The following is a 21,311-nucleotide window of genomic DNA, read 5'->3' on the forward strand; positions in this document are numbered from 1 at the left end:
TTCCTTAATCTTCAGCGATAGCTGTGTACAGTAGCCGAAAATCCCACTGTTCGCCCCGCCACAGGTTTGCCACCCGTAAATCTGTATTTGTTATGTGAACAAATGAAACACGTGATACCAAAATCCCTACCCAAGTCAGTTACCGCACCACAACGAGGAATTCCCACCATTAGCCTCCGCCAAATTTCTCTTTTGTCACATTATCACGAGCAATAATGTTTTGTTCACCAATCAATTCCATCTCCATCTTGGGAGGTATAAAGTTAAAAAATGAGAGAGAAAAAAGTTATATGATATGTGATGTGCCAAAAAAATGCAAAGAGAAATAAGAAGAAAAAAATGTGTGGATATGAGATGAAAGAAAAGTGAAGTATGTATGAATCATTACTCTCATCACAAGGTATGACAATTCTCTCCAATCCTAAAACTTTTCTCTTCCAACTTGCACAATGTTTCACCCTTTCAGTCACCCACGAAACACACACTTTTATTTATTTATGAAACGTTCTTACTTCTTAGTATATATATATAGAATGTATATCTGAAAACTGTCACCTTTTTTTTCTCTTTCCTCCTTGTTTTTGTTGAGCTGTATTTGTACATTTTATCTAGCACCTCTGGTGCTCTTATTTATACCATTAATTGGCTTATCTGTGATTCAGCTCCATTTCCCCTCAACTTCTGAAGCGACGTTTTGATAGTGGTGGTGATGGCTTCCCAGAAACAGGAGGAGAAGAAGTTGCAGAAGAGCTACTTCGACGTGTTGGGTTTGTGCTGCTCTTCAGAGGTGCCGCTGATTGAGAGCATCCTGAAACCTCTCGAAGGAATCAATGAGGTTTCTGTCATTGTCCCTTCACGAACCCTCATTGTTGTCCATGATAGTCTCATCATTTCTCAGCTCCAGATTGGTAAGGTTCTTCTTCCCCCATCATATCATCGTCATGATTTTAACCATTTTTTGTGTGTGTTTGTTACTCTGTTTTTGTCCTGCACCAACTTTAATTTAATTTAATTTGTGTTTGTCCCATTGATGACTAATGGTCAAATAAGTTTACCAATTAACTACATTCCCCCATTCTTGCATCCTGCACACATGGACTGAACAAGAACAAATGTGGCAGTAATAATTTTTTGGAAGATAAGAAATAAATAAATTGTAAAAAAGAAATTGAATTTGGGGACATGGAAGTTGAAACATGGTGGTCTGTTTAGCCCCTATTTCTTAACTCATAATTATAAAAAAAATGTTAATCAATTTATTTTTCCATCTTTCTATTTTAATCTTCATCGCATCATATATACACTTGGTGAGAGGGAAAGATACTATATGTGTTTGATACATTACCCCACTGGTTACTCTAGTGGGTCACCAAGATGGAAAAAGTTGTCTCTTTTGCATTTCTTCACTAATTTATGAATGAAGATAGGGATTAGGGAGTTCATTTTTAACTCTACTAAGCCATCACGTTCATGAACTAAACCCAAAGTTTTTCAATATAAAATATTTAAATGCCTTTTTTGTTCCTATTAGAAAACTATAATGTTTCCTTTGGTTAATTATTAGAGTTTAATGGATATGCACTGACAGTGTAAAATAGTTTTACACAGTCATTCAATCAAAGCATGCCACGTAGGAGAGATTATTACATTTGACTTTAATTTTAATTAAAAGAATAAGATATTTTCTGATTTGGCGGAATTCAATTGGATGTCTGTGTAAAACTATTTTATACTGTCAGTGCATATCCATTAAACTCTAATTATTATTCATGAGCTTGTTTGCTTCATATTATTTCTAGTTGGACGTTGTTTCCTCATATAACTAATAGGACAAAGCTATTGGGGTCATTCCCTTACTTATTCTCACCACCTTTTGCAGAAGGTATAAATTGTTTTCTGCAATCTTCAATGCAATATGTAATTGATTTTTTATGTTCCGCAATCATAGATGTGAAATATTGAGATTGTGAGAATATGTGTGGGGATGACATGCATAGTTTTATCCCAACTCATTTCTTGCTCCGTAAAATTAACTTTGGTTTAGAGGGCTGCTAACTGAGAAATAAAGGAACTCTTCATATGTTAAAATTTCTCCTTCGTATCATTTTATCCGGTTCTGTACAGTGAAATTAAGAGTTAAAGCTTCTAAAATGTTGTTGTTGTGGTGACAGTTAAGGTTCTGAATCAAGCAAGGCTAGAAGCAAATGTTAGAGTGTATGGAAATGAAAAGCACCAAAAGAGATGGCCAAGACCATATTCAATTGCTTCTGGATTGCTTCTTTTGCTTTCGTTTCTCAAGTATGTCTACTCTCCATTAAAATTCCTGGCGCTTGGAGCAGTTGCTGTGGGCATATACCCAATCATCTTGAAATCTTTTGCTTCTCTACGAAACGCAATACTTGACATCAACATTCTCATGATCATAGCAGGTAACGAACCAATTGCACTTTCTAATGCTTATTTTTTAGTGCTTAATTATATTATAGTAGTATACAATATGATAGCTCTAGTGAGTCTTTTGAGCAATTATAAAAAGGTGCTTCCTGTGCCACCTTGATTCAGGCTAAGGTATGGTACACCAAATGAGTTGACATAGTAATAAAAATGCATGTATTACATGAGTCAACAATTGTATTTTTTCAATAATGTACCTTAAGGTTAATAGTGTCGATTAGATCGGTGTTAGGTCTCTCATTTGATCGAAACCATGTCACTCAGACCCAATGCTAGGGTCGGGATTCACTGTAACCGTTGCAAGGTCGTTGTGGACATCAACAAAAGTCGTCAGGGGACAGTTGCGTTTTCCAGTGAATGAGAGCACTATTAGACAAGAATTATAACATTGAGAATTATAATTTCAATTACGGTATGTCATTAATGTACTGAATCGCCTAATGAGAGTATCACGCCAAAAAAATATGGATAGCACAGAATTCACCTTATAAAAAAGGTCGTGTCTCATTTTAAGTGCATTAATAGAATTTAAGATAAGTGGTTAAGATATTTAATATTTTTTGCTTTATTTTTTTATAAATAATTTTATTGATCTACTAAGATGTGATTAAATTACTTTAGGTAATTTAGACAAGTTCATTATAAAATTAATTCTAATAACAATCATGATTTTCTAGGACTTTTACAAGGGAACAAAGGGCTTTTTTTCTTCTTTGACTTTTTATTTTATTTTATGCCTCCCCTTTAATTTAGCATTTAAATTGAGAAAATTTATAAATAATGTGAAAGGGCAGAATGTGCATGTAGGGGTGGGAATAGGTTGGGTTTAGGTAGGCTTTGCGTAAATAGGCCTAGCCTGTTTAAAAATCTTAAGGCCTGGGCCTGGCGTGTGGCCTGTCCAAGGCTTTTTTTCGAGTCTGGCTTGACCTTCTCGAAAGCCTGGTCTGGCCTGGTAGCCTATTTAAAGGCTCGTTTCACAACAAGAGTTTTGCGTTTGCTAACAAACTTATTTGTACAGAAGCTATCAAACTTATAAATTAACGGTTAAATTATACTAAAATAATTTTTTCAACAATCAGACACATAATATTATAAGCTATTAGGTAGAGATGAAACTAAACGAGAGATTATATTGGTTTCTTAGTGTTTGAGAGCCCATTATAAAATCACACTTCATATAAAGGTATTTACATATGTTATATATCTATTTTTAAATAGAGTTATAACTTTGAGTCATTATATAAGTCAATTTGCTTAAATATATAAAAATGTCAATAAGTATATAATATCAAGATATTATGATAAATTTCTAATGTATAGACATCATCAATGGTGAAATTTATTTATACTAATCATATTTACAATGTACCAGAAAAATACGAATCATTTTTACTTAAATAGGCTAGCTTATAAGGCTTAAAAGACTTTTTTGAATGGCCTGAGCCTAGTCTTTTTAACTAAATAGGCTTTTCAAAAAGCCTAAGCCTTGCCTAATTACCAATTTGGTCTGGCCCGGGCCTGCAGTAGGCTAGACCATAGGCCCCTACGAACGGTCTGACATATTCTCACTCCTATGTGTCTGCACTAACACTGGTCAATCAATTAAAATATTTTTTTTATCCGCGTACTTAAAATTTAATTGGTTAGTACTTAGTAAGGTAAGTACGAAAATATAGAAAATATAAAATTTAATTACACTAGTAACTATATATGTATTTTTAGTCCAAAAAAAACTATGTATTTTGCCTATGTAAAAAAAAATTTGCCACATCATAAAATAAATAAGAAAATACCAGAATAAAATATAACAAGATATATTTGTAAAAAAAATTAAACTGTCAATATATATAAATTAAATTCATTTTAATTTGGAAGTTTTTTTTACTGAGAAGAAAGATATATAGCCTCTTTTTTTTTAATGTTTTTTCCGCAATCTTATCCTTTTGGTAAGAGATAAACACTATAAAACTTATGTAAAACTCCACAAAATTTGAATTTTGCAAAACATTTGTCAAATTGACTTGTGAAGAAAGAAATCCATTTATAATTTTATACTCATACTTATCCGTGTGCCTGCCTTTTCCCAGAAGAAAAAGGTTATTTTGCCGTGTGCTCATAATTAAAACTGACATGCTATCCAAAATTCATTTTAATATTAAGTTAAAACGTTTGCTTGATTGTGACTGTATAGTATAGACACTACATGTTCATAAAAAAACAACCTTTCAAGAAATAGGTGTTTTTTTTTTACCCTAAAAAAAAGGTCTATTTTTTTTTCAAAAATAAAACTTCACTTGATTAATTTTTTTTTTCAAAATTATAAACATTTAACCTGCTTCAGATTCTCCCCGACTAATAGCTCAAGTGGTAAGAGTTAGGAGAGATGTAGGTTGCGTGAGGGAGGTCCACAGATCAATCCCTGACGGGTGCAATTTATCTTTTCCATGTAAAAAAAACCTGCTTTAGATTATTCATCCACAAGCTATGTCAGACATATATCATATATGCATGCCTCTAAAATGCGAAAATTATGTTTAACTAGAGCATAATTAACTTTTATGTATTAATCATTAAAGATATCACATCCACGCATTTGTAATTTGCAGTTCCACTGAATGTGTTTTAATTTGACAGTAATTGGGACAATTGCTATGAATGATTATTTGGAAGCCGCCACCATTGTTTTCCTATTCTCAATTGCAGAATGGCTAGAGACAAGGGCAAGCTACAAGGTATTTTTCTTATTTCATTTTTCATGCTTAACACTAGTTCTAGTATTGTTCTTTAATTTATCAAGAGACTAGTGATCCAGATTATACAGTAAAGCCTTAATCAAATGAGTGTTGATGCTTCTTATTGTATAACTGAAATGACATTTGTTCAAAATCATACAGTTTTTTTCCCATTAGAATCATGCATAATGTTTGTTTGTCACAACTTTGAACAATTCTGAGCTGTCAAAATCATAGTCTTGTTGCCTTATTACTTACACAAAATTATGAAAAATGTATGATTTACTAGTACTAGAATTATTATCACTATCATGATGATTGATGAAGAAACTTAACAAAATCATGGCAAATGCAGTAATGCAGTAATGTCAGTATTAGAAACCACCTAAAATTTGCAATTTTTATGGATTCAGGCAAATGCAGTAATGTCATCATTGATGAACATAACTCCTCAAAAAGCAGTGATAGCTGAAACAGGAGAAGTTGTGGATGCTGATGAGGTGAAATTTAACACCATCATTGCAGTTAAAGCAGGGGAGGTGATACCCATTGATGGGGTTGTTTCAGATGGAAACTGTGAAGTTGATGAAAAAAATTTGACTGGGGAATCATTCCCAGTAGCCAAACAAAAGGATTCTACTGTCTGGGCTGGCACCATCAATTTAAATGGTAAATTATTTATCTCCATTATATGTATCATTGGTAAATAAAAAGAAAAATATGTATCTTTGAGGGTTAATTTTTTTTATTGGTTAAAAGGTTATATTAGTGTGAAAACTACTGCATTAGCAGAAGATTGTGTGGTGGCTAAAATGGCAAAGCTTGTGGAAGATGCTCAGAACAGTAAAACCAGCACTCAAAGATTGATTGACAAATTTGCCAAGTTTTATACCCCAGGTTAGTTAAATTCAAGAGTATTTGCTTGCATTCTATTTCCTTGTTCTTATTTCTTGATGGTAATGTTTTCAGCTGTTGTCGCCATATCAACTCTTGCGGCGGTGATTCCACTAGTGTTGAAAGTACATAATGAGAAGCACTGGCTTCACTTTGCACTGGTGATCTTAGTGAGTGCATGCCCATGTGCACTTGTCCTTTCAACACCAGTTGCAACGTTTTGTGCCTACACTAAAGCAGCTACATCCGGTCTTCTCATCAAAGGGGGTGAAAATCTTGAAACACTGGCAAAAATTAAGATCATGGCTTTTGACAAAACTGGCACTATAACAAAGGGTGAATTTGTGGTGACAAGTTTTCAATCCCTCTCAAAGGACATTGATTTGAGCACGTTGCTTTACTGGTAAGGATTGCTTCCCTCTCTTCATCCTTTGTATCTGTCAATCTTTATTTGAAATGCATATTCAATTTAGTGAATTATGGTGATAGATCTTGTTAGAAATTTTTTTAAGCTTATTTTGAATATGGATCAAATAGATGGTTGGATTCTGAGATAAATGAGTTTAACAAATTCAACTTTTCAGGGTGTCAAGCATTGAGAGCAAGTCAAGCCATCCATTGGCTGAAGCAGTGGTTGATTATGGAAAGTCTTTCTCTATTGAACCAAAGCCAGAAAAGGTGACTGAATTTGAAAATTTTCCTGGAGAAGGAATCTGTGGGAAAATTGATGAGAGTGTTTTTTTCATTGGTAACAAAAAAATTGCCACAAGAGCAGGGTCTGAATCAGGTGAACACCTTTCCCCTATTTATGTTTATGGTGACATTACTCTTTAAGGTCAATTCAAAAGTAGAAGTGTAAACCTGGTAATGATACAATCCTGCTATTGAGAGAGATTCATTACACTATAATTATAACTCATTTCAATATCCCTTTTAGCTAACAATTAACCATGGAGCCTTATTGATTTTTCTGTTTACTTGAACTGAATGAAGTTTTTATTGTAATGATTTTGTAGTTCCGACGTTACAAGGTGAAGATCAAAGAGGAAAGACCACCGGGTACATATACTCCGAAGGGAGCCCAGTTGGATATTTTTCTCTATCGGATGCTTGTCGATCAGGGGTTCAGGAAGCAATAGCGCAGCTTAAGTCATTGGGAATCAAAACCGCTATGCTCACCGGGGATTGTGAATCAGCCGCAATGCAAGCACAGGAGCAGGTATATGATGTTACATGGTTAAACCTCTATGAATATATTATGGCTATGTTCTAGAATTTGGATATATCATTGTATGAGTATCAGATTCTATATTTGCAAACACAAATACACATTGAACTTATATGCTGTGAGTCTGTGACTGATGAATTGATTTAATGTTTTAAGATGTCACAAGACCATTCATTTTTTTATTGTACATATCTGAATATGCTCTAGTGTTACATTTACTTTCCATGTATGATGTGTCAGTGGGAGTCATAGAACCTGAAATAAATACTAATGGGAACATTGATTTCATTTGCAGCTTGGAAATGCTCTGGAGTTAGTCCATGCAGAACTTTTGCCAGAGGACAAGGTGAAAATCATCTCAGGGTTTAAAACTGAAGTCCCAACAGCCATGATTGGAGATGGTGTTAATGACGCACCTGCATTGGCTAAAGCTGATATAGGAATCTCAATGGGAATTTCAGGTTCTGCACTGGCAAGTGAGACAAGCAATATAATTCTCATGTCAAATGATATTAGGAAGGTGCCAGAAGCCATTAAGCTCGCGAGAAAATCTCGGAGGAAAGTGATAGAAAATATCATCTTGTCTGTCATTACGAAGGCTGCGATTGTCTGTTTGGCCATTGCTGGCCATCCAATTGTTTGGGCTGCAGTTCTTGTTGATGTTGGAACATGTCTCTTGGTTATCTTAAACAGCATGTTGATTCTGAAGAAAGGACACAAACATGGAGGAAAATGTTGTAGATCTTCAACTCATAAACATGTCCACAAAAAAGGATGTGGTGGTGGCAATTCCCCTCATCATCACCATCATCACGGGCATAAGCACAAACATCAACATCAGCATCTGCATCAACATGATAGCCATGAGCATTGTTGCTCAGACAAAGCAAAAAAGATATCTCAGCCTCAGAAGTGTGCCTCCAAGACATGCTCCTCTAATAGTCCACCCCGCCCTTCAAGTTTGAGTCTAGGCAGAAGTGTTAAGCATCTTAATATCTCAGAGGGTCATGTCCAATGTGCTGAAAATGATGAAAAAGAAATCCAACAGTCTGCTCAACATTGTCACTTGATCCATCATTGTGAAAATCTGAAAGACCATGGCATTCAGCATAAAAAATCAGGTTGTGATTCTGATTCTAAGAAGCACGGGTCAGGTGAAATATCCATTGACATCGATGGACATGTCCATTCAGCCTCCAAGCATGGCTGTTCAACTTTGAAAGAGGAAACAAAAGGTTCTTGTTGTGGAAACCGCTCGGACACATATCACAAATGGCCTACTGAAATTGGCTGTGACTGTGAGGGTTTAAATGAGAGAGAAGTGAGTGCTTGTTGCAGAAATGTGGGGTCTTTGAAAGAATCTTTGGAATCCTCTATTATGCAGCATGCTTGTATTAGTTTGAACAAGAGATAAGTTGGTGGATGTTGCAAGAGCTACATGAAAGAATGTTGTGCCAAGCATGGACACTCAGGGGCTGGTTTTGTAGGAGGCTTATCATAAGCAATAAATGTCAACAAGCTTGCTTTTGTAAGTTTATATATTTTAATGAAGATCTGGTGGAGCTTGTCAAGTTGACAAACAGCACTGTGGCATTAGTTTGAAGGTAGTTTAGTAAGGAAAACAAACATTGTTCTTGGCTTTTCATTTTCAAGTTTTTGTTTTATTTCAGAGAATTGGGTAGATGTTAAGGTCTTCTGGCTCTTTCATGTATGTTGCATATTATACTGGTAGATGTTAACATCAAAACTAGACAGTTATCTATCAATAATCTATCTCAATTGTTTGCTTCTGTTACGTTTTGTTGTGGTATGCTGGTTTGGTGACTGACTCTTATTTGGTGATGACACATTCTGTTTACACTACAACTCCACATATTAGGCTATGTTTTCAAAATTAACCCCTGGTCATGTCAAATACTTTCTCTATCAAGGCATGATTATTCTAATTTTCTAAAGGTTAAGTATATTGCTTTTATGAGCAAATTATTGCTATAATTGGTGTTGTCTGTCAAAGTGAAAATGAAATGCGCAGGAATTGAAACTAAGGAAATGAAGAACAATGAGATGAGTGAATATACTGTATTATTCAACTTACTTCTATTGGTTGCAGTTTGTACTTGTCCTGATTTCGGCTGAAGTGAACTTATATGTGATTCTGAAGAGTTCTTTATGAACTAATCTGACTTGCATCAATACCACTTGCGTTTTGTATTGTAACATGCAGTATTTTCCATCATCCTATCTTATATGAACTTCGAATTTATTTATTTTTTCTACAAGAGGAAAACGTATTTTTCTAATCAGTAATGTTTTTTGTTACGAATAACATGTGGCACGAAATGTAAGAATAGAAGATCCTGTTGGTTTATGTCAAGAATAAAAGCATTCATGTTTCTATTCTTATGATTTGTATCATACTAAATAGTGATCCTCTTTTCGAATATATGTGGTTAGATGTTAATATTTACTTATTTTTTGTTGCTTCATGAGGGGAAGAGAGAGGTTTTTAAACAATTTTACTTTAGTTACCCTTATTTTAAATGTCAAATCAACTAAACGCAACGGAACCGGTCACCAATCAGATAATTGCTTTATAAAATAAATTGTATCTGACAAAATACATGGTAGGATGGTTGTATAAGATATTGGGCTAGGTCATTTTCTTACAATTCATCTTTGTACTAAATAATATCTCCCTTTTTAATATAGTTTTAAAAGTGAGGCATAACATTTTGATTTCGCCAAAACCTCCCCTCTCATTCCCCTGAGACAAAAGCATACTAAATATCATTGCTTAAAAAATCTCTACTCTTCCTTCAGGCCCCTCCAACCAAACATTATGTAAGAACAAAGTCAAACGGTTAATTCAATACTTTGTCTTAAGAATTCAGATGAACATGTCTAAACAAATTATAAGAGCTCCTTTATTTAATCAAAGAGACCTACTAATGAGATCAGGGGAGAATGCATATACACAAAGATCCCAATAATGAGGTGAATCCCAACAATTTGGTTACCTGCTCTGTTCACGTGTTCCTCTCTAGTTTGGGCCAAAGTTTTTTGGGCCCTCCTAAAACCTATCCTTGTGTTTTGACTTTTACAAGAACATCTTACTCGATTTGCAAGGTGACAATAATAATCCCAAAGAATAAATATAAAACCCTTTTGCTGTAGATGATTCCCGAAAGAGCTCCATTATTAACTTTGTTTACATTATAAAAATAAAAAGATAACGTGGATAGGCACAGAAAGTTGCACGTGGCCCTTTCCATATATGGCAGGGCTTGTTTCATGGAAATAATAATATTATCCTATTATGGAAAGTCGGTGATTCAGGTCAGAAACCGATCAAGGGGCCTCACTCGAATATATTTGTGTCTTTGGTCCACATTCATTATTTTCATCCTATATAAAGCACACCACCCAACTCAAAAATGCTTCACTACTACAGCTTATAATCCATGTTTATATACAATGCATTGCAATGTCCTCTAAACTCACATGAGGAGGCAGAAAGTAGAGTGCAGCCAAGGATGACTTGCCGGTGAAGTTAATTACATGTAGTGTGTTCATGTATATCGGCAAGTTGTTTTTGGCTATATTTTGCTTTCTTCTTCTCCTGTGATGCTCTGAGGACTCCTACTTTAATAGTGTAGTTGATTTGCAGAATCTCAACAAAATAATGATAGAGTTCTATAGCTACATCAATAAATTAATAGCAATCTTCATTTTACATATTATTTTTATATGTGTATACGTATAGTTAGTTTATTTGACTTGCTTTAACATATATCTTGGAACATTAAAGTTCAGCATAATTGGTAAATTGTTGTGTTCAAGGTTTGATCTTGGGTAATGTATATTGAGAATGTTTTATTGGGAAATTCATCCAATTAATGTTATCTCTGAGTTTGATGGAATAAGTACCATGGTGGTCGGCTATGGAGATACTTTACAAATCAAAAAATATATTTCTTGGGCTTCTTTTTATATAAAATTATGAAGTAGTGCATATTGGGTTTCAAGTTCAAAAGCTTAGCTTGTAAAGAAAAAGTCATATGTGGGGCTGAGTGCCCTAACTAGCTAGTGGGCTAAAAAATGATGGGACAAAAAGTGGTGCTAAAAATTGACATCGAAAATTTGACGTAAGCCTGAGAATTTTTTATTTTTTATTTTGTACATTGAAAAGATAAATTATAATTTATCATGTCATGTATATATGAACTTAATTTTCTACATATACTTGACCCCTTTTTTTTCGTTGGAAATATGAATATCAATTTAAAGAAGGTAAACTCAAGCAGAGTTTGCTGGATGTGTTTTGATGCATTTAAAGTGTGGTTTGGATGGTTTTAGATAAACATATCATGTCACTCAAAGAAGGTCGTATGGTTGTGATGGGTTTAGTTTGTTGGTAATCTTATCGATGGCTTGGACAATTTGGAAACTTAGGTGCGGAGCTTTGTTTGCTGGTTCGAATTATGAGGCCTTTCAGGTGGTACATGATGCTCGGTCTCTTAGGGTGTTGGTTGCTCATGTTCTGCATTGCTCGTCTTCCTCTTCGTTGGAGCAGTGGGTGAGATGGATTCCTCTTAGGCCAAGTTTCATTTCGCTTAATACAGACGATAGCTCTATAGGGAATCTAGGTCCCTCTGGGTTTGGTGGTGTTTTGCACTCATCTCAAGTACTTGGATTTTTTGTTTTGCTGGTTATGCGGGTGTTGGTGACAGCCTTCATGCGGAGCTTTTCAGGCTTGAATCTGTGTTGGGAGCATGGCTATAGAAGCGTGGAGTTACTCACAGATTTTATGCTTGTTTTGGGGTTTTTGATGTCTGATTATCCTTTGCTTCCCATTATGCTTGTATAATTAGTAAAATTAAGAGTCTTCTTCGCCGGAGTTGGTTAGTTCACTACCACCATTTGCTTCGTAGAGGAAATGTTGTAGCAGATTTCTTGGCCAAGTTTGGAGCGTCTAATACGAGCTCGACTTGGTTTTGGGATTTTTCTTTGGTTGGTGTCACGTCCTTGTTGCACGTTGATGCCCTTGGTGTTGCTTTCTTGAGACAGTAGTCTCTTCTTCGTCTTCTTCTTTTTCTTTTACTTATTTTATCGGAAAAAAAGGCAAATGTTCAACATCAATAATAAGGAAAGGAGAAAGTTCATAGGACAACTCTCAACCCACACAAACTCTCTAAAAGACAGGCTTATTTTGGTCATAAAATAAGCTGCAATATTGATTCTCTTCAAGTATTAGAAACTTGGAAGCTGGAAGGTATGATGAAAATATTGATGGTATAGCTATTTCCAATTCAGGGTTAATTTCCACGATTTTCCGTAAATGTTGACAGGGGTAACATTACTTGTGATGAGGTTTCGGGCGCATTCCATGGCCTCCAAGCAACTATCCATTGGGGACTGAGACAAGTCCTTCTCTCTTGTGACTCTAAGATTGTCGTTCCAGTTGGCGCATGGTTTTCGCGCCTAATTAGATCCTGTGTTTCTTGTTTCTGGATTTTCCCCTTCATTAAATTAAAAAAAAAAAAAAAAAAACTTGGCCAGGGTGAAAACCATTGCAAGGTTCCACTATAGCAGCAAGATAAGACAAATTAGTGGACTGCATTTTTCAAGCAGTTGCTAAATACAAACAATTCGTTTAAAACTGGACCATGTGGGAACATATAATTTTGGCAAGACCGTAAGGCTAATGCCTCGGACATCTAAAGCACAAAATTTGATTTCATATTAGACTTTGTTCATGTCGGTCTGAAAAAACTTGTTCACAGAGTAGAGGGCTTGGATGGTTGATCCAAAAAAAGGGCTTCAATGCAGATTTATTTTAAGTACATATATTTATTTATTTTGAATTCTTTTCTTCCTCTTTCTAATTAGTGTCTACATCTAAATAAAAGTCTAAAAACCATTAACAACACTTTATGGGGTATCACTCATTTTTTACACAAGGCACTCTGAATGAGAACTTTAAAAAAGTGATGTTAAATAAACATACGATTTAACTGAGATTTAACACATACTAAGTGACGAATTTCAGCGGGCACTAATGTGAATAGCGGTTAAGAACCGCGGCTATTGCATATAACTATTAAATGTCAACCCATAAAATGAGACATTAGGGTTCACGTCTCTACTCACAACAATGGTGTTCAAGAGATCAATAACCCAAAGAAGAGAGATCAATGCTCAATTTACATTTCCATTTGGATTGTGTTACTGTTCTTCAAATATCTCCATGTTTGTGCAACCTTTTCCTTTTGCACTGTTTTTTGTTAGTCAATGGATCAAAGCCCAAAGGCAAAGGATGTGATAGCCTGGTAGGTACAATGATGCTGATTTTTTTGGTCGAAGGTACAATGATGCTATGTTTTCATTCAATAATTGAAATGGTACAATGTTTATTTCAACGTCCTTTGAACAAAACAGGCTTTTATCTAATAGAGTAGGGCCAATACTGGAGGAGTTCAGTGGGCCTGAAGCCCATTTCAAAATCCTTGGGGCTGAGAGTGACTTTTCAAAGTGAAGGCTGGTCACTCTCTCTCACTATTGGATAAAATTCACTCATGAATAGACCAACGGAGGAAAACAAACACTGACAAAAGGCCAGAAACAAAGTATCATATTGACCAATGAATTTCTGAATGGAGTAATGGACAATGATATAATGTATTTTCCAACTAAGCAATTTGAAAGTTTTACAAAGATCTACAACCATAAGATGATCTGATATGATTTCCCCCAAAAATTTGCCATGTAATTATAAACCCCAAAATGGAAGGAAAAAAAAAAGTCAAAGTCATCCAACTATACCCTAAGGAAGTAACACCAATAGTTAACCTCCTCTCCATGTCAGGCCACCCTAAATCAGATGCTAGTTTACCTTGCAAACAATATCTGCGGCTAGCAAGCGATGAAGCCTCATTAATACTGCAATTTACAACTCTCCTGCTAAATGAGAAGCCATGATGGGGGACCAAAAATGATAAAGAATCGATCAAAGTAGCTGCTGCTGGTGCCTCAAGGTGTAGTTGAATAATTGGAATATAGATGCAACAAACTATCCAGTGTTTCAGGAGTGAATTTCCTAGCAAATAAGTAACATGGCCTCTTAACCCCATTCCATAAGCAAGGCCATCTCTGCACTTCTTTCTGTAGAAACACAAGATAATTCATCAAGAAGGTTAATTCATTTTTCAATAAAACAGAGCAATAAAGCTCACATATAGACTATAACATACCTTCTCATCACTGGTGACGTGCACACTAACATCAACGGACTGCAAATATAACAACTATTGTGAATATCCATGAAACTTAGCATGAAAACAAATTGAAAAGGCAGAGACCTGAACAGTTGCACTACACTAGACTAAACTAAAATCATAATAAACAATAGAGTAATGCTGATTGACATGATCCTTTTATGGGCACGACTTGCACTTTTAGTACATTTACACTGGTTCTGTCTTCACATAATGACTATTTGCTTTATTATATTTATTTAAAATCATAAATTGTTATTAAGATTACAAGTGTCGTGCTTGGTGTGCATAGTCTTAGTCGTATACTGTAGCAGTACACTAAATAATAATAGCATTTTTAATATGGAAATTGATGTCTGTTTATCTTTTCCTAAAAGTCCAATGTGTTCTCCTATAACTAAAAAAGGAGAGAGTCGCCATTACAAATGAACCACAAAGGCCAAACACTAACTGTCCCCACCTACTTTTAGGATTTTCTTTTAAATTTCCTACTTTAAACTTAGTTTTCCATTAACCTTATAAATTTAGAACTATCATGCTCAAAGCAAAACTGCATTTTAATGGCAATTTTAAAAGATACTATCATGCTTGACAAAAATAATAAATACAGATTGCTGTGGAAGTTACAGTTTAAGCAGAACTATACCGTAATGTTCTTCAAAAGCTCAGGAGTAACATCCCGTGCCCTATATGATTTTGGATGCCATTTTCCCTCAGACCAGTCAACATGAGTTACGGACCAATTTGCAATTCCACCAGGGTCAACGATCTAGACCAGAGGCATAAGCCAATTAGCCACAGATTTGAAACTTGTTATTAAAAAAAGATTTGTATTGCAATTGAAATTCTCACCTGGAAGAAGGTCGGCAAGTAATGCTCATCAGCAATGCAATTCCGTCCCTCGAAACCAGGCTGTGGTATTAAGAAATTTCACATTAATAGGGAATTCATAGTTCCATGGGCATATCACTAGATATAGATAATTTACACATCAGCTCTGTGTGCTGTCTAGGATAATAGGTGTTTCCTTCCTAGTTTGGACAGCAGTGTGCATCAGGAATTAAAATTATAATTTATCATAAGGAAACTAGATGGTCCAACACCTTATAATGTGAGTCACAACAATGGAAAACAAGATGATCATCATTCAGCACGTCAGCTCTGTATTTCTAATCAATGCTCTACCTTTGCAGACCATTAATGTTAGTATTATAATAACATTCATGTTTTACTAGATTGTCAAACAAACACAATACCATGCGATCATAATTAAGTTAACTAAAATGTGGAAGGGGTAAGTCTATTGGTATATATACCCAGCAAGTAAGGTTATGAGCATTAATGTTACTACCCACATAGATATGTGTCCAGGTCAGATATGTTTTTTTTTACAAATATAGATATGGTTTTCAAACTAGATGTACCCTAATCTTGCATGAAGTTTTCACAACATGCGTAGAAAAACCATAAGCCATATTGGAGAAAAATGATTGAAGAAAAAATCATGATTAGAGGTAATAAAATGAAACATCCATATGTTGTTTAGGATGTGCATGAGAGACATAGTCATAAGCCAAGCATCTTGAACCTCAAAAAAAAATACTAGACTCAGCTTGGCTTGATGACTAGGACAATTTAAAGAATATGGTTGAATCAACAAAGTAACAAACAACTATGGAAAAATAATTAATATATTAAGCAACATTGCTTTAAATATTAATGGTAAAAATATTTGAAAAGAACTTCACCTGACAGTAAGTCCGAAATTTCGAGTAATAAAGGCTATCAGCCATAACTATAATAGCATGCTGCCGCTTCATAGAAAACCACTGCAGAAGAAGTTGAACAATGAGAGAGAGATATCTCTAAAAGGTCTACAAATTTATAAAAATGAGCTTCCAAGGCTTAGATGATAAGAGGACTAACACTCAAAAAAATAGGTATGGTGATACTGAATAAATGCCAGATGGGGATGCGAAAAGGTATAGGATAGGAGTAAGGAATTTCATACAATATAAAATAATTACTTTTGTTATTGAGAAATAATTCATCACCACATTTTCATGGCAAAACACTCAATTACTGATGTGTTATAATTGACGTGCTAGTATGAAATCACACATAATGGTTATGGAAAAATGGCAACTTCCATCCATGTATACTGTTGGTGTCCTGTGAAAAGGGTGTTTGTAGAATAAAGTAGCCTAAATACTTTGTTCGAATTACACATTCTTCAGACAATGATAAGTAAATTTTCTATTTAAAATATCGAATCCCCAGATAAGAAAATACCTGAGCACCCTTTCTGAAGTCCTTGACCTCAATTTCAGGTAACATGTGATCTGAATACCTGCCATTCCCTACAGGACCAGGATCCTTAAAGCTAATAAGAAAAAGGGAAGTTTGTATTAGTAAGGGACATAGGATTAGAAACAAAAAAGTAGAGAGAAGAAGACCAATCAACTCTATAAAAACCCAGAGGGAGGCCCCATTTAATAGTGCTTGACATACCAGTCTACAAAGCTGATATTTGCATTCATCAGATAGTTGTAAATATAGTCAAAATGATATAGAGGCACACAGCTGCAAAAACAATATAAACAAATCTCATATTAATGAAACTAATCAAACAGCAAGAGCAGAATTAAAAGAAATCTCAACCCACTTGCCTATCAGAAAGTAAAACAAATTGCTGGTTGTCAGGATCTTGAAGGGCATTAGCCAATAGTCGTCTCTCGGCATCAACCATAGAAATTTTCCCCCACACCACCTGCAACAAGATAACTTCTGATTACATGAACAGCACATTGGAAAACTATAGATTGTTCATTATAATCACACTTGCGAGAGCAGTATTGCTATTATTAGAATTAAAACAGTTAAAAACACTTGCAGCAAATATTTAGAAATTTTTTAAAAAAAGTAATAACTAAATAAAATAGGATATAATATTGCTCAAGATACAGAGCATATTCACACAGTTCAATCCCAGGTTGAACTTACTGACTTCTGAGGTTATTCCATTAAAGAAAGGCTAACAGGAGAATAACAAGACTAAGGAAAATGATAATTGATACATACATTAAAAGTATGATTTCAGTAAGAGAGGATACATATTTAAACATGAAACAGTATAATTTACAAACTATAGTACTGTGAATAATAACAAGACTATATGTACCTGGTCACTACGTATATCCCGATTGACAAAATAACGGCTCACATGAACTGGTTTAGTTCTGGATGCATGCACGTAAACTGAGAACTTCCCTTCATGACCCTGCATAAAAGGAGGAGAGCATCTTCAAGGTAAATGCACACTACAAGATGAACAGGACTCAGAAGCATAGATAACAAAGTACAAAACCAATGAAATTACAAAAGCAAACTAAGGATGTCCATTCTTTCACTTCATTAATGAATAGTTTATTAGTAGAACACATTTCACATCTTGCGTTGTATTATATGCCAATGGAAATTTTAAATGCCATACCCTAAAAACTAAATAACACTTTGAGGCAAGCACCAAAGGCTGACAAGACATCATTGTCACAATGGTTTCAAAGAACACTTGTTATCCAACGGGGAAATGAGAACGTGAGTCATGTTGGAAGAACTGCAATATCTACCATGTTAACCATTGCTATCAAAGGCAATGATGTGAAATGCTGAACTATGGGTCACTCTAATAAGTTAAATCAGGCAACAGTTTCCAGATAGTGACCACAGAAAAATTTCATGCAAAAAATAGTGCTAGCATAGGGTGGAATAAGCAGCTCTTATTAATCAATAATCATTCCAATTCAGTTTCCAGATAAAAGGAATGAAATCCTCCAAGTCTCCCAAGTCACAACAACTCAATGCCTTCTTTTACCAAACACTTCTAATACAAGACTCTCATAATAAACAAACAGGTGAAGTCCAATAGGAACTCTTCGTGTCATATGAGAACGCCATAAGCCATTTCTATTGAAGGTTGAAAAATTGCAGAGTATCAATTATACTATTAAACTGCTAATATTCTATGTGATTAAACAAGGGCCACAGATATATTTCAAAAAGGAACATGAACAGCCTCCCAAAGCTTGAAGACATAAAAATAAACAAGTAACCAATTAACCAATTCTTACTTGAAAAAACTTGTCCCACAATTTTTCCAATGGCAGTGAACCAGGTGACAAAAACATGAAGGCAATTTTTGATTTTTTTGATACATTTGGCGGTGCGCTCAAAATATCCTTAATCACAACACGAGCTGCAATCTCCTCATCTGTGTATTCTCTTGCAGGAATAGGTGGAAGCCAATCAACAAAACCCTTGCACCCTCTAGAAGAGAAGATATAACAGGTTGATCTGCTTTGTGGCGGGTACATATAAGCACATATTAGAAAGACGCATACAAATAGCACCAAGACAAGAATCCACATTGGCCTCTTCAAGGGAGGACGGTGGCGAGACCCAGGCAATATCTGCATATCACCCATGCCTAGACGCCAGCCTTTTTCTGTCTTCATCTAAGTAAACGCATCACAATTTTCACCGCCAACAAATCTCTTTTCTGCCCACACAGACCATCCCTCAAACACACAAAAATCAAGGGCAGATAGATAGATAGCCTACAACGACCCTCAAATCGATCGATGCCCAAAAATCTGAAACGGAAAACACATAAAGCAAAAAGCATTAGCAAACAATTCAGCTTCTCCACTCATTCTTAAACTGACAAGTGACATCCACACTTCAAGCAAATAGCATAACAACCCACATGTTGATAATAATGCCATCAAATAAGAGAGAAAGACATCATTAAACATGATATCCGATATCCACCTAACCATTCTATCTTTTCCTAAATACATGGCAACATTGAGGAACAAGGACTAGTGTTCCGGAGACAAAGAAACAGGAAATGCACAAAACAAGCAATTAACAATCCATGTTGAACAATAGGACCATTGAATTCCAAGTTTTGGAGTGTCCTAACAACTAAAACAATTTTAACAGAAAATAAAAAAATCGAAACTAGTTCGAAATTCAAATAATGGTAGTCACACCCATGACCCATCAAGAATCTCACCTAATTCAGAAAAAGACAAAAAAAATAATTGTTCGACAGAAACACACATACACAGTTGAATTGGAATTGTGAGAGAAGAAGAAGTACCTGGAAAGGGAGAAAGAGTGACTCGAATCGAATGTGGATGAGGATTGGATTGGAGAGCGAAGATCTAATGTAATCCAATCCAATCTAGGGCAAAAGGAATAAGAAGAAGAAGAAGAAGAAGAAGAAGAAGAAGAAGATGAAGATTTTATAGTAATTTCTGAAAAAATAAGAATTTAAGAGCAGTCGTTTAAATTTTCGATTCTGAAGGGAAGGAACGAAGTGATGTAATGGAATGTTAATGTTAAAGATGTTGTGATGTGTGTGTTTGTGTTGTGTTTTTTCGTTTGTTTATTCGGTTTCGGAAACAGAGAAATCGTTCTGTAGCCACCGATTGGCTGCTGGTCCTTCCTTCCTTTCCTTCTTCTGCTCTTCCTTTTCTTGAATTATTATTAATTATCAATATTGATTTCATTGGACCAAACACACACAATATGCATAGGAAATAGAAGGATAGCCATAATGTTTATTTATTTTTTATTTTGTTTCTAGTTTTGACTCAAGTCAATTGTTCCACGAGTCTTGCTTGCTTTTTCAAATAACACGTCAGCCTTGATTTCTTTTCTTCTTTTCATCAAAGGTATGTTTTTAAGACGATTCCACTAATTGTCTTGAAACTCTAAAGTTACGTAGACTTTTAACGTAAGTTATTTTTCATATATTTTATATACGGATTGAATCTTCAACTAAATTTTTAAGGAGTTTATAATAGAAATTAGGAGGTCTATACTCAACCACAAAAGTTAGTTTAAGAATTGAGGTTTGCACTACCCTTATAAAGGCTATCTACTGTTGAGAATTCAAGTGCGGGGTTGGAGTCTTACATTTGTTAAGTATGGTGAGAATGAGATTTTATAAGAGATGTGACTCATAAACCTAATGTCTTAAGGTTTTTGGTTAAGATGTGACGTCGATATCTCTTGATGTTTTACTCCTCCCCTATGGGTTGCCTTGTCTCTCCGAACAGTTCATATCTCATTAGTGCATATCACCCTTTGATCTAAGTAAGTGGAAAAATATTACATAAGTAAAATTTTGGATTATCAAATATTTGGAATAGATAAAAGATAAAAAAAAAATTCATTGCCTAATCACGTACTTAGTGCGGTGATTGTGGAGCGATGTGACTGAGTGTCACAGTAAATGAAGGAAATAAACAATTCAATCAAGAGATTAATTTATATGCACCGACGGTGTAAAAAGTTTTACACCATCATTCAATCACAATCTTCCATTTTCTATTTTAGATATTATTAAATTCAAAATTAATTGTTTTTTTACATCATCATTCAATCACAATCTTTTTTTTTTTCAAAAGAAATTAATCTCTTGAATCAATATATGTTAACCTTTTTCAGCTGGGTCACCAATATTGTAGCAAGTCCATTATCAAATTTCCCTTTTTTTGGACAAAAAGTATCCCCTTTAGGTCCACCTCATAATATGTAACAGTTGGGCCTAGCCCTTTTAGCCACTGTATGCCCAGAACAATGAGTTACTTTTGGTACCTTAAAAAAAAAATTCTACTCACACCATTCAAATTAAATCATATTTTTCATAAACATCAA

At 34.8% G+C, this 21,311-nt stretch overlaps 2 protein-coding genes across 3 annotated transcripts; one reads left to right on the forward strand and one right to left on the reverse strand.

Moving 5' to 3' along the window:
* The first annotated feature begins 576 nt into the window (after positions 1–576).
* Positions 577–9,098, forward strand: LOC130716048 (putative inactive cadmium/zinc-transporting ATPase HMA3). Of its 2 annotated transcripts, none has more exons than XM_057566223.1 (9): positions 577–908; positions 2,172–2,429; positions 5,089–5,186; positions 5,600–5,855; positions 5,946–6,083; positions 6,156–6,483; positions 6,665–6,867; positions 7,097–7,299; positions 7,604–9,098. In XM_057566223.1, exons 1-9 carry the CDS (start codon positions 710–712, stop codon positions 8,720–8,722), a joined length of 2,802 nt encoding a protein of 933 aa, XP_057422206.1. In that variant the 5' UTR covers positions 577–709; the 3' UTR covers positions 8,723–9,098. The 2 variants fall into 2 exon arrangements, with proteins under 2 accessions (XP_057422206.1, XP_057422207.1); XM_057566224.1 differs by having other exon boundaries at positions 5,979–6,083.
* Positions 9,099–13,913: 4,815 nt separating this feature from the next.
* Positions 13,914–20,142, reverse strand: LOC130711781 (glycosyltransferase BC10-like). Its single transcript, XM_057561520.1, has 11 exons — positions 19,747–20,142; positions 18,713–19,234; positions 17,764–17,862; positions 17,252–17,352; positions 17,094–17,165; positions 16,875–16,965; positions 16,331–16,411; positions 15,435–15,494; positions 15,229–15,351; positions 14,559–14,597; positions 13,914–14,469 (listed from the first exon to the last, which is right to left on the reverse strand). The coding sequence occupies exons 2-11, from the start codon at positions 19,094–19,096 to the stop codon at positions 14,338–14,340; spliced, it is 1,182 nt and encodes a 393-aa protein (XP_057417503.1). The 5' UTR covers positions 19,097–19,234; positions 19,747–20,142; the 3' UTR covers positions 13,914–14,337.
* Positions 20,143–21,311: the final 1,169 nt, after the last annotated feature.

This window comes from Lotus japonicus, chromosome 4 (assembly GCF_012489685.1).
Source record: "Lotus japonicus ecotype B-129 chromosome 4, LjGifu_v1.2".
NCBI classification, from domain to species: domain Eukaryota; kingdom Viridiplantae; phylum Streptophyta; class Magnoliopsida; order Fabales; family Fabaceae; genus Lotus; species Lotus japonicus.

Bases quoted from the DNA above. Each gene is read 5' to 3' on its own strand.
- LOC130711781 (XM_057561520.1), bottom strand. From the start codon at position 19,096: ATGAAGACAGAAAAAGGCTGGCGTCTAGGCATGGGTGATATGCAGATA. The intron at 17,863-18,712 runs GTAAGAATTGGT...CCTTTTATGCAG, and splicing joins TGTGGGACAAGTTTTTTCAA to GGTCATGAAGGGAAGTTCTC. The intron at 16,412-16,874 runs GTATTTTCTTAT...CTTCTTCTGCAG, and splicing joins ACTTCAGAAAGGGTGCTCAG to TGGTTTTCTATGAAGCGGCA.
- LOC130716048 (XM_057566223.1), top strand. From the start codon at position 710: ATGGCTTCCCAGAAACAGGAGGAGAAGAAGTTGCAGAAGAGCTACTTC. The intron at 909-2,171 runs GTAAGGTTCTTC...TTGTGGTGACAG, and splicing joins CATTTCTCAGCTCCAGATTG to TTAAGGTTCTGAATCAAGCA. The intron at 6,868-7,096 runs GTGAACACCTTT...ATGATTTTGTAG, and splicing joins AAGAGCAGGGTCTGAATCAG to TTCCGACGTTACAAGGTGAA.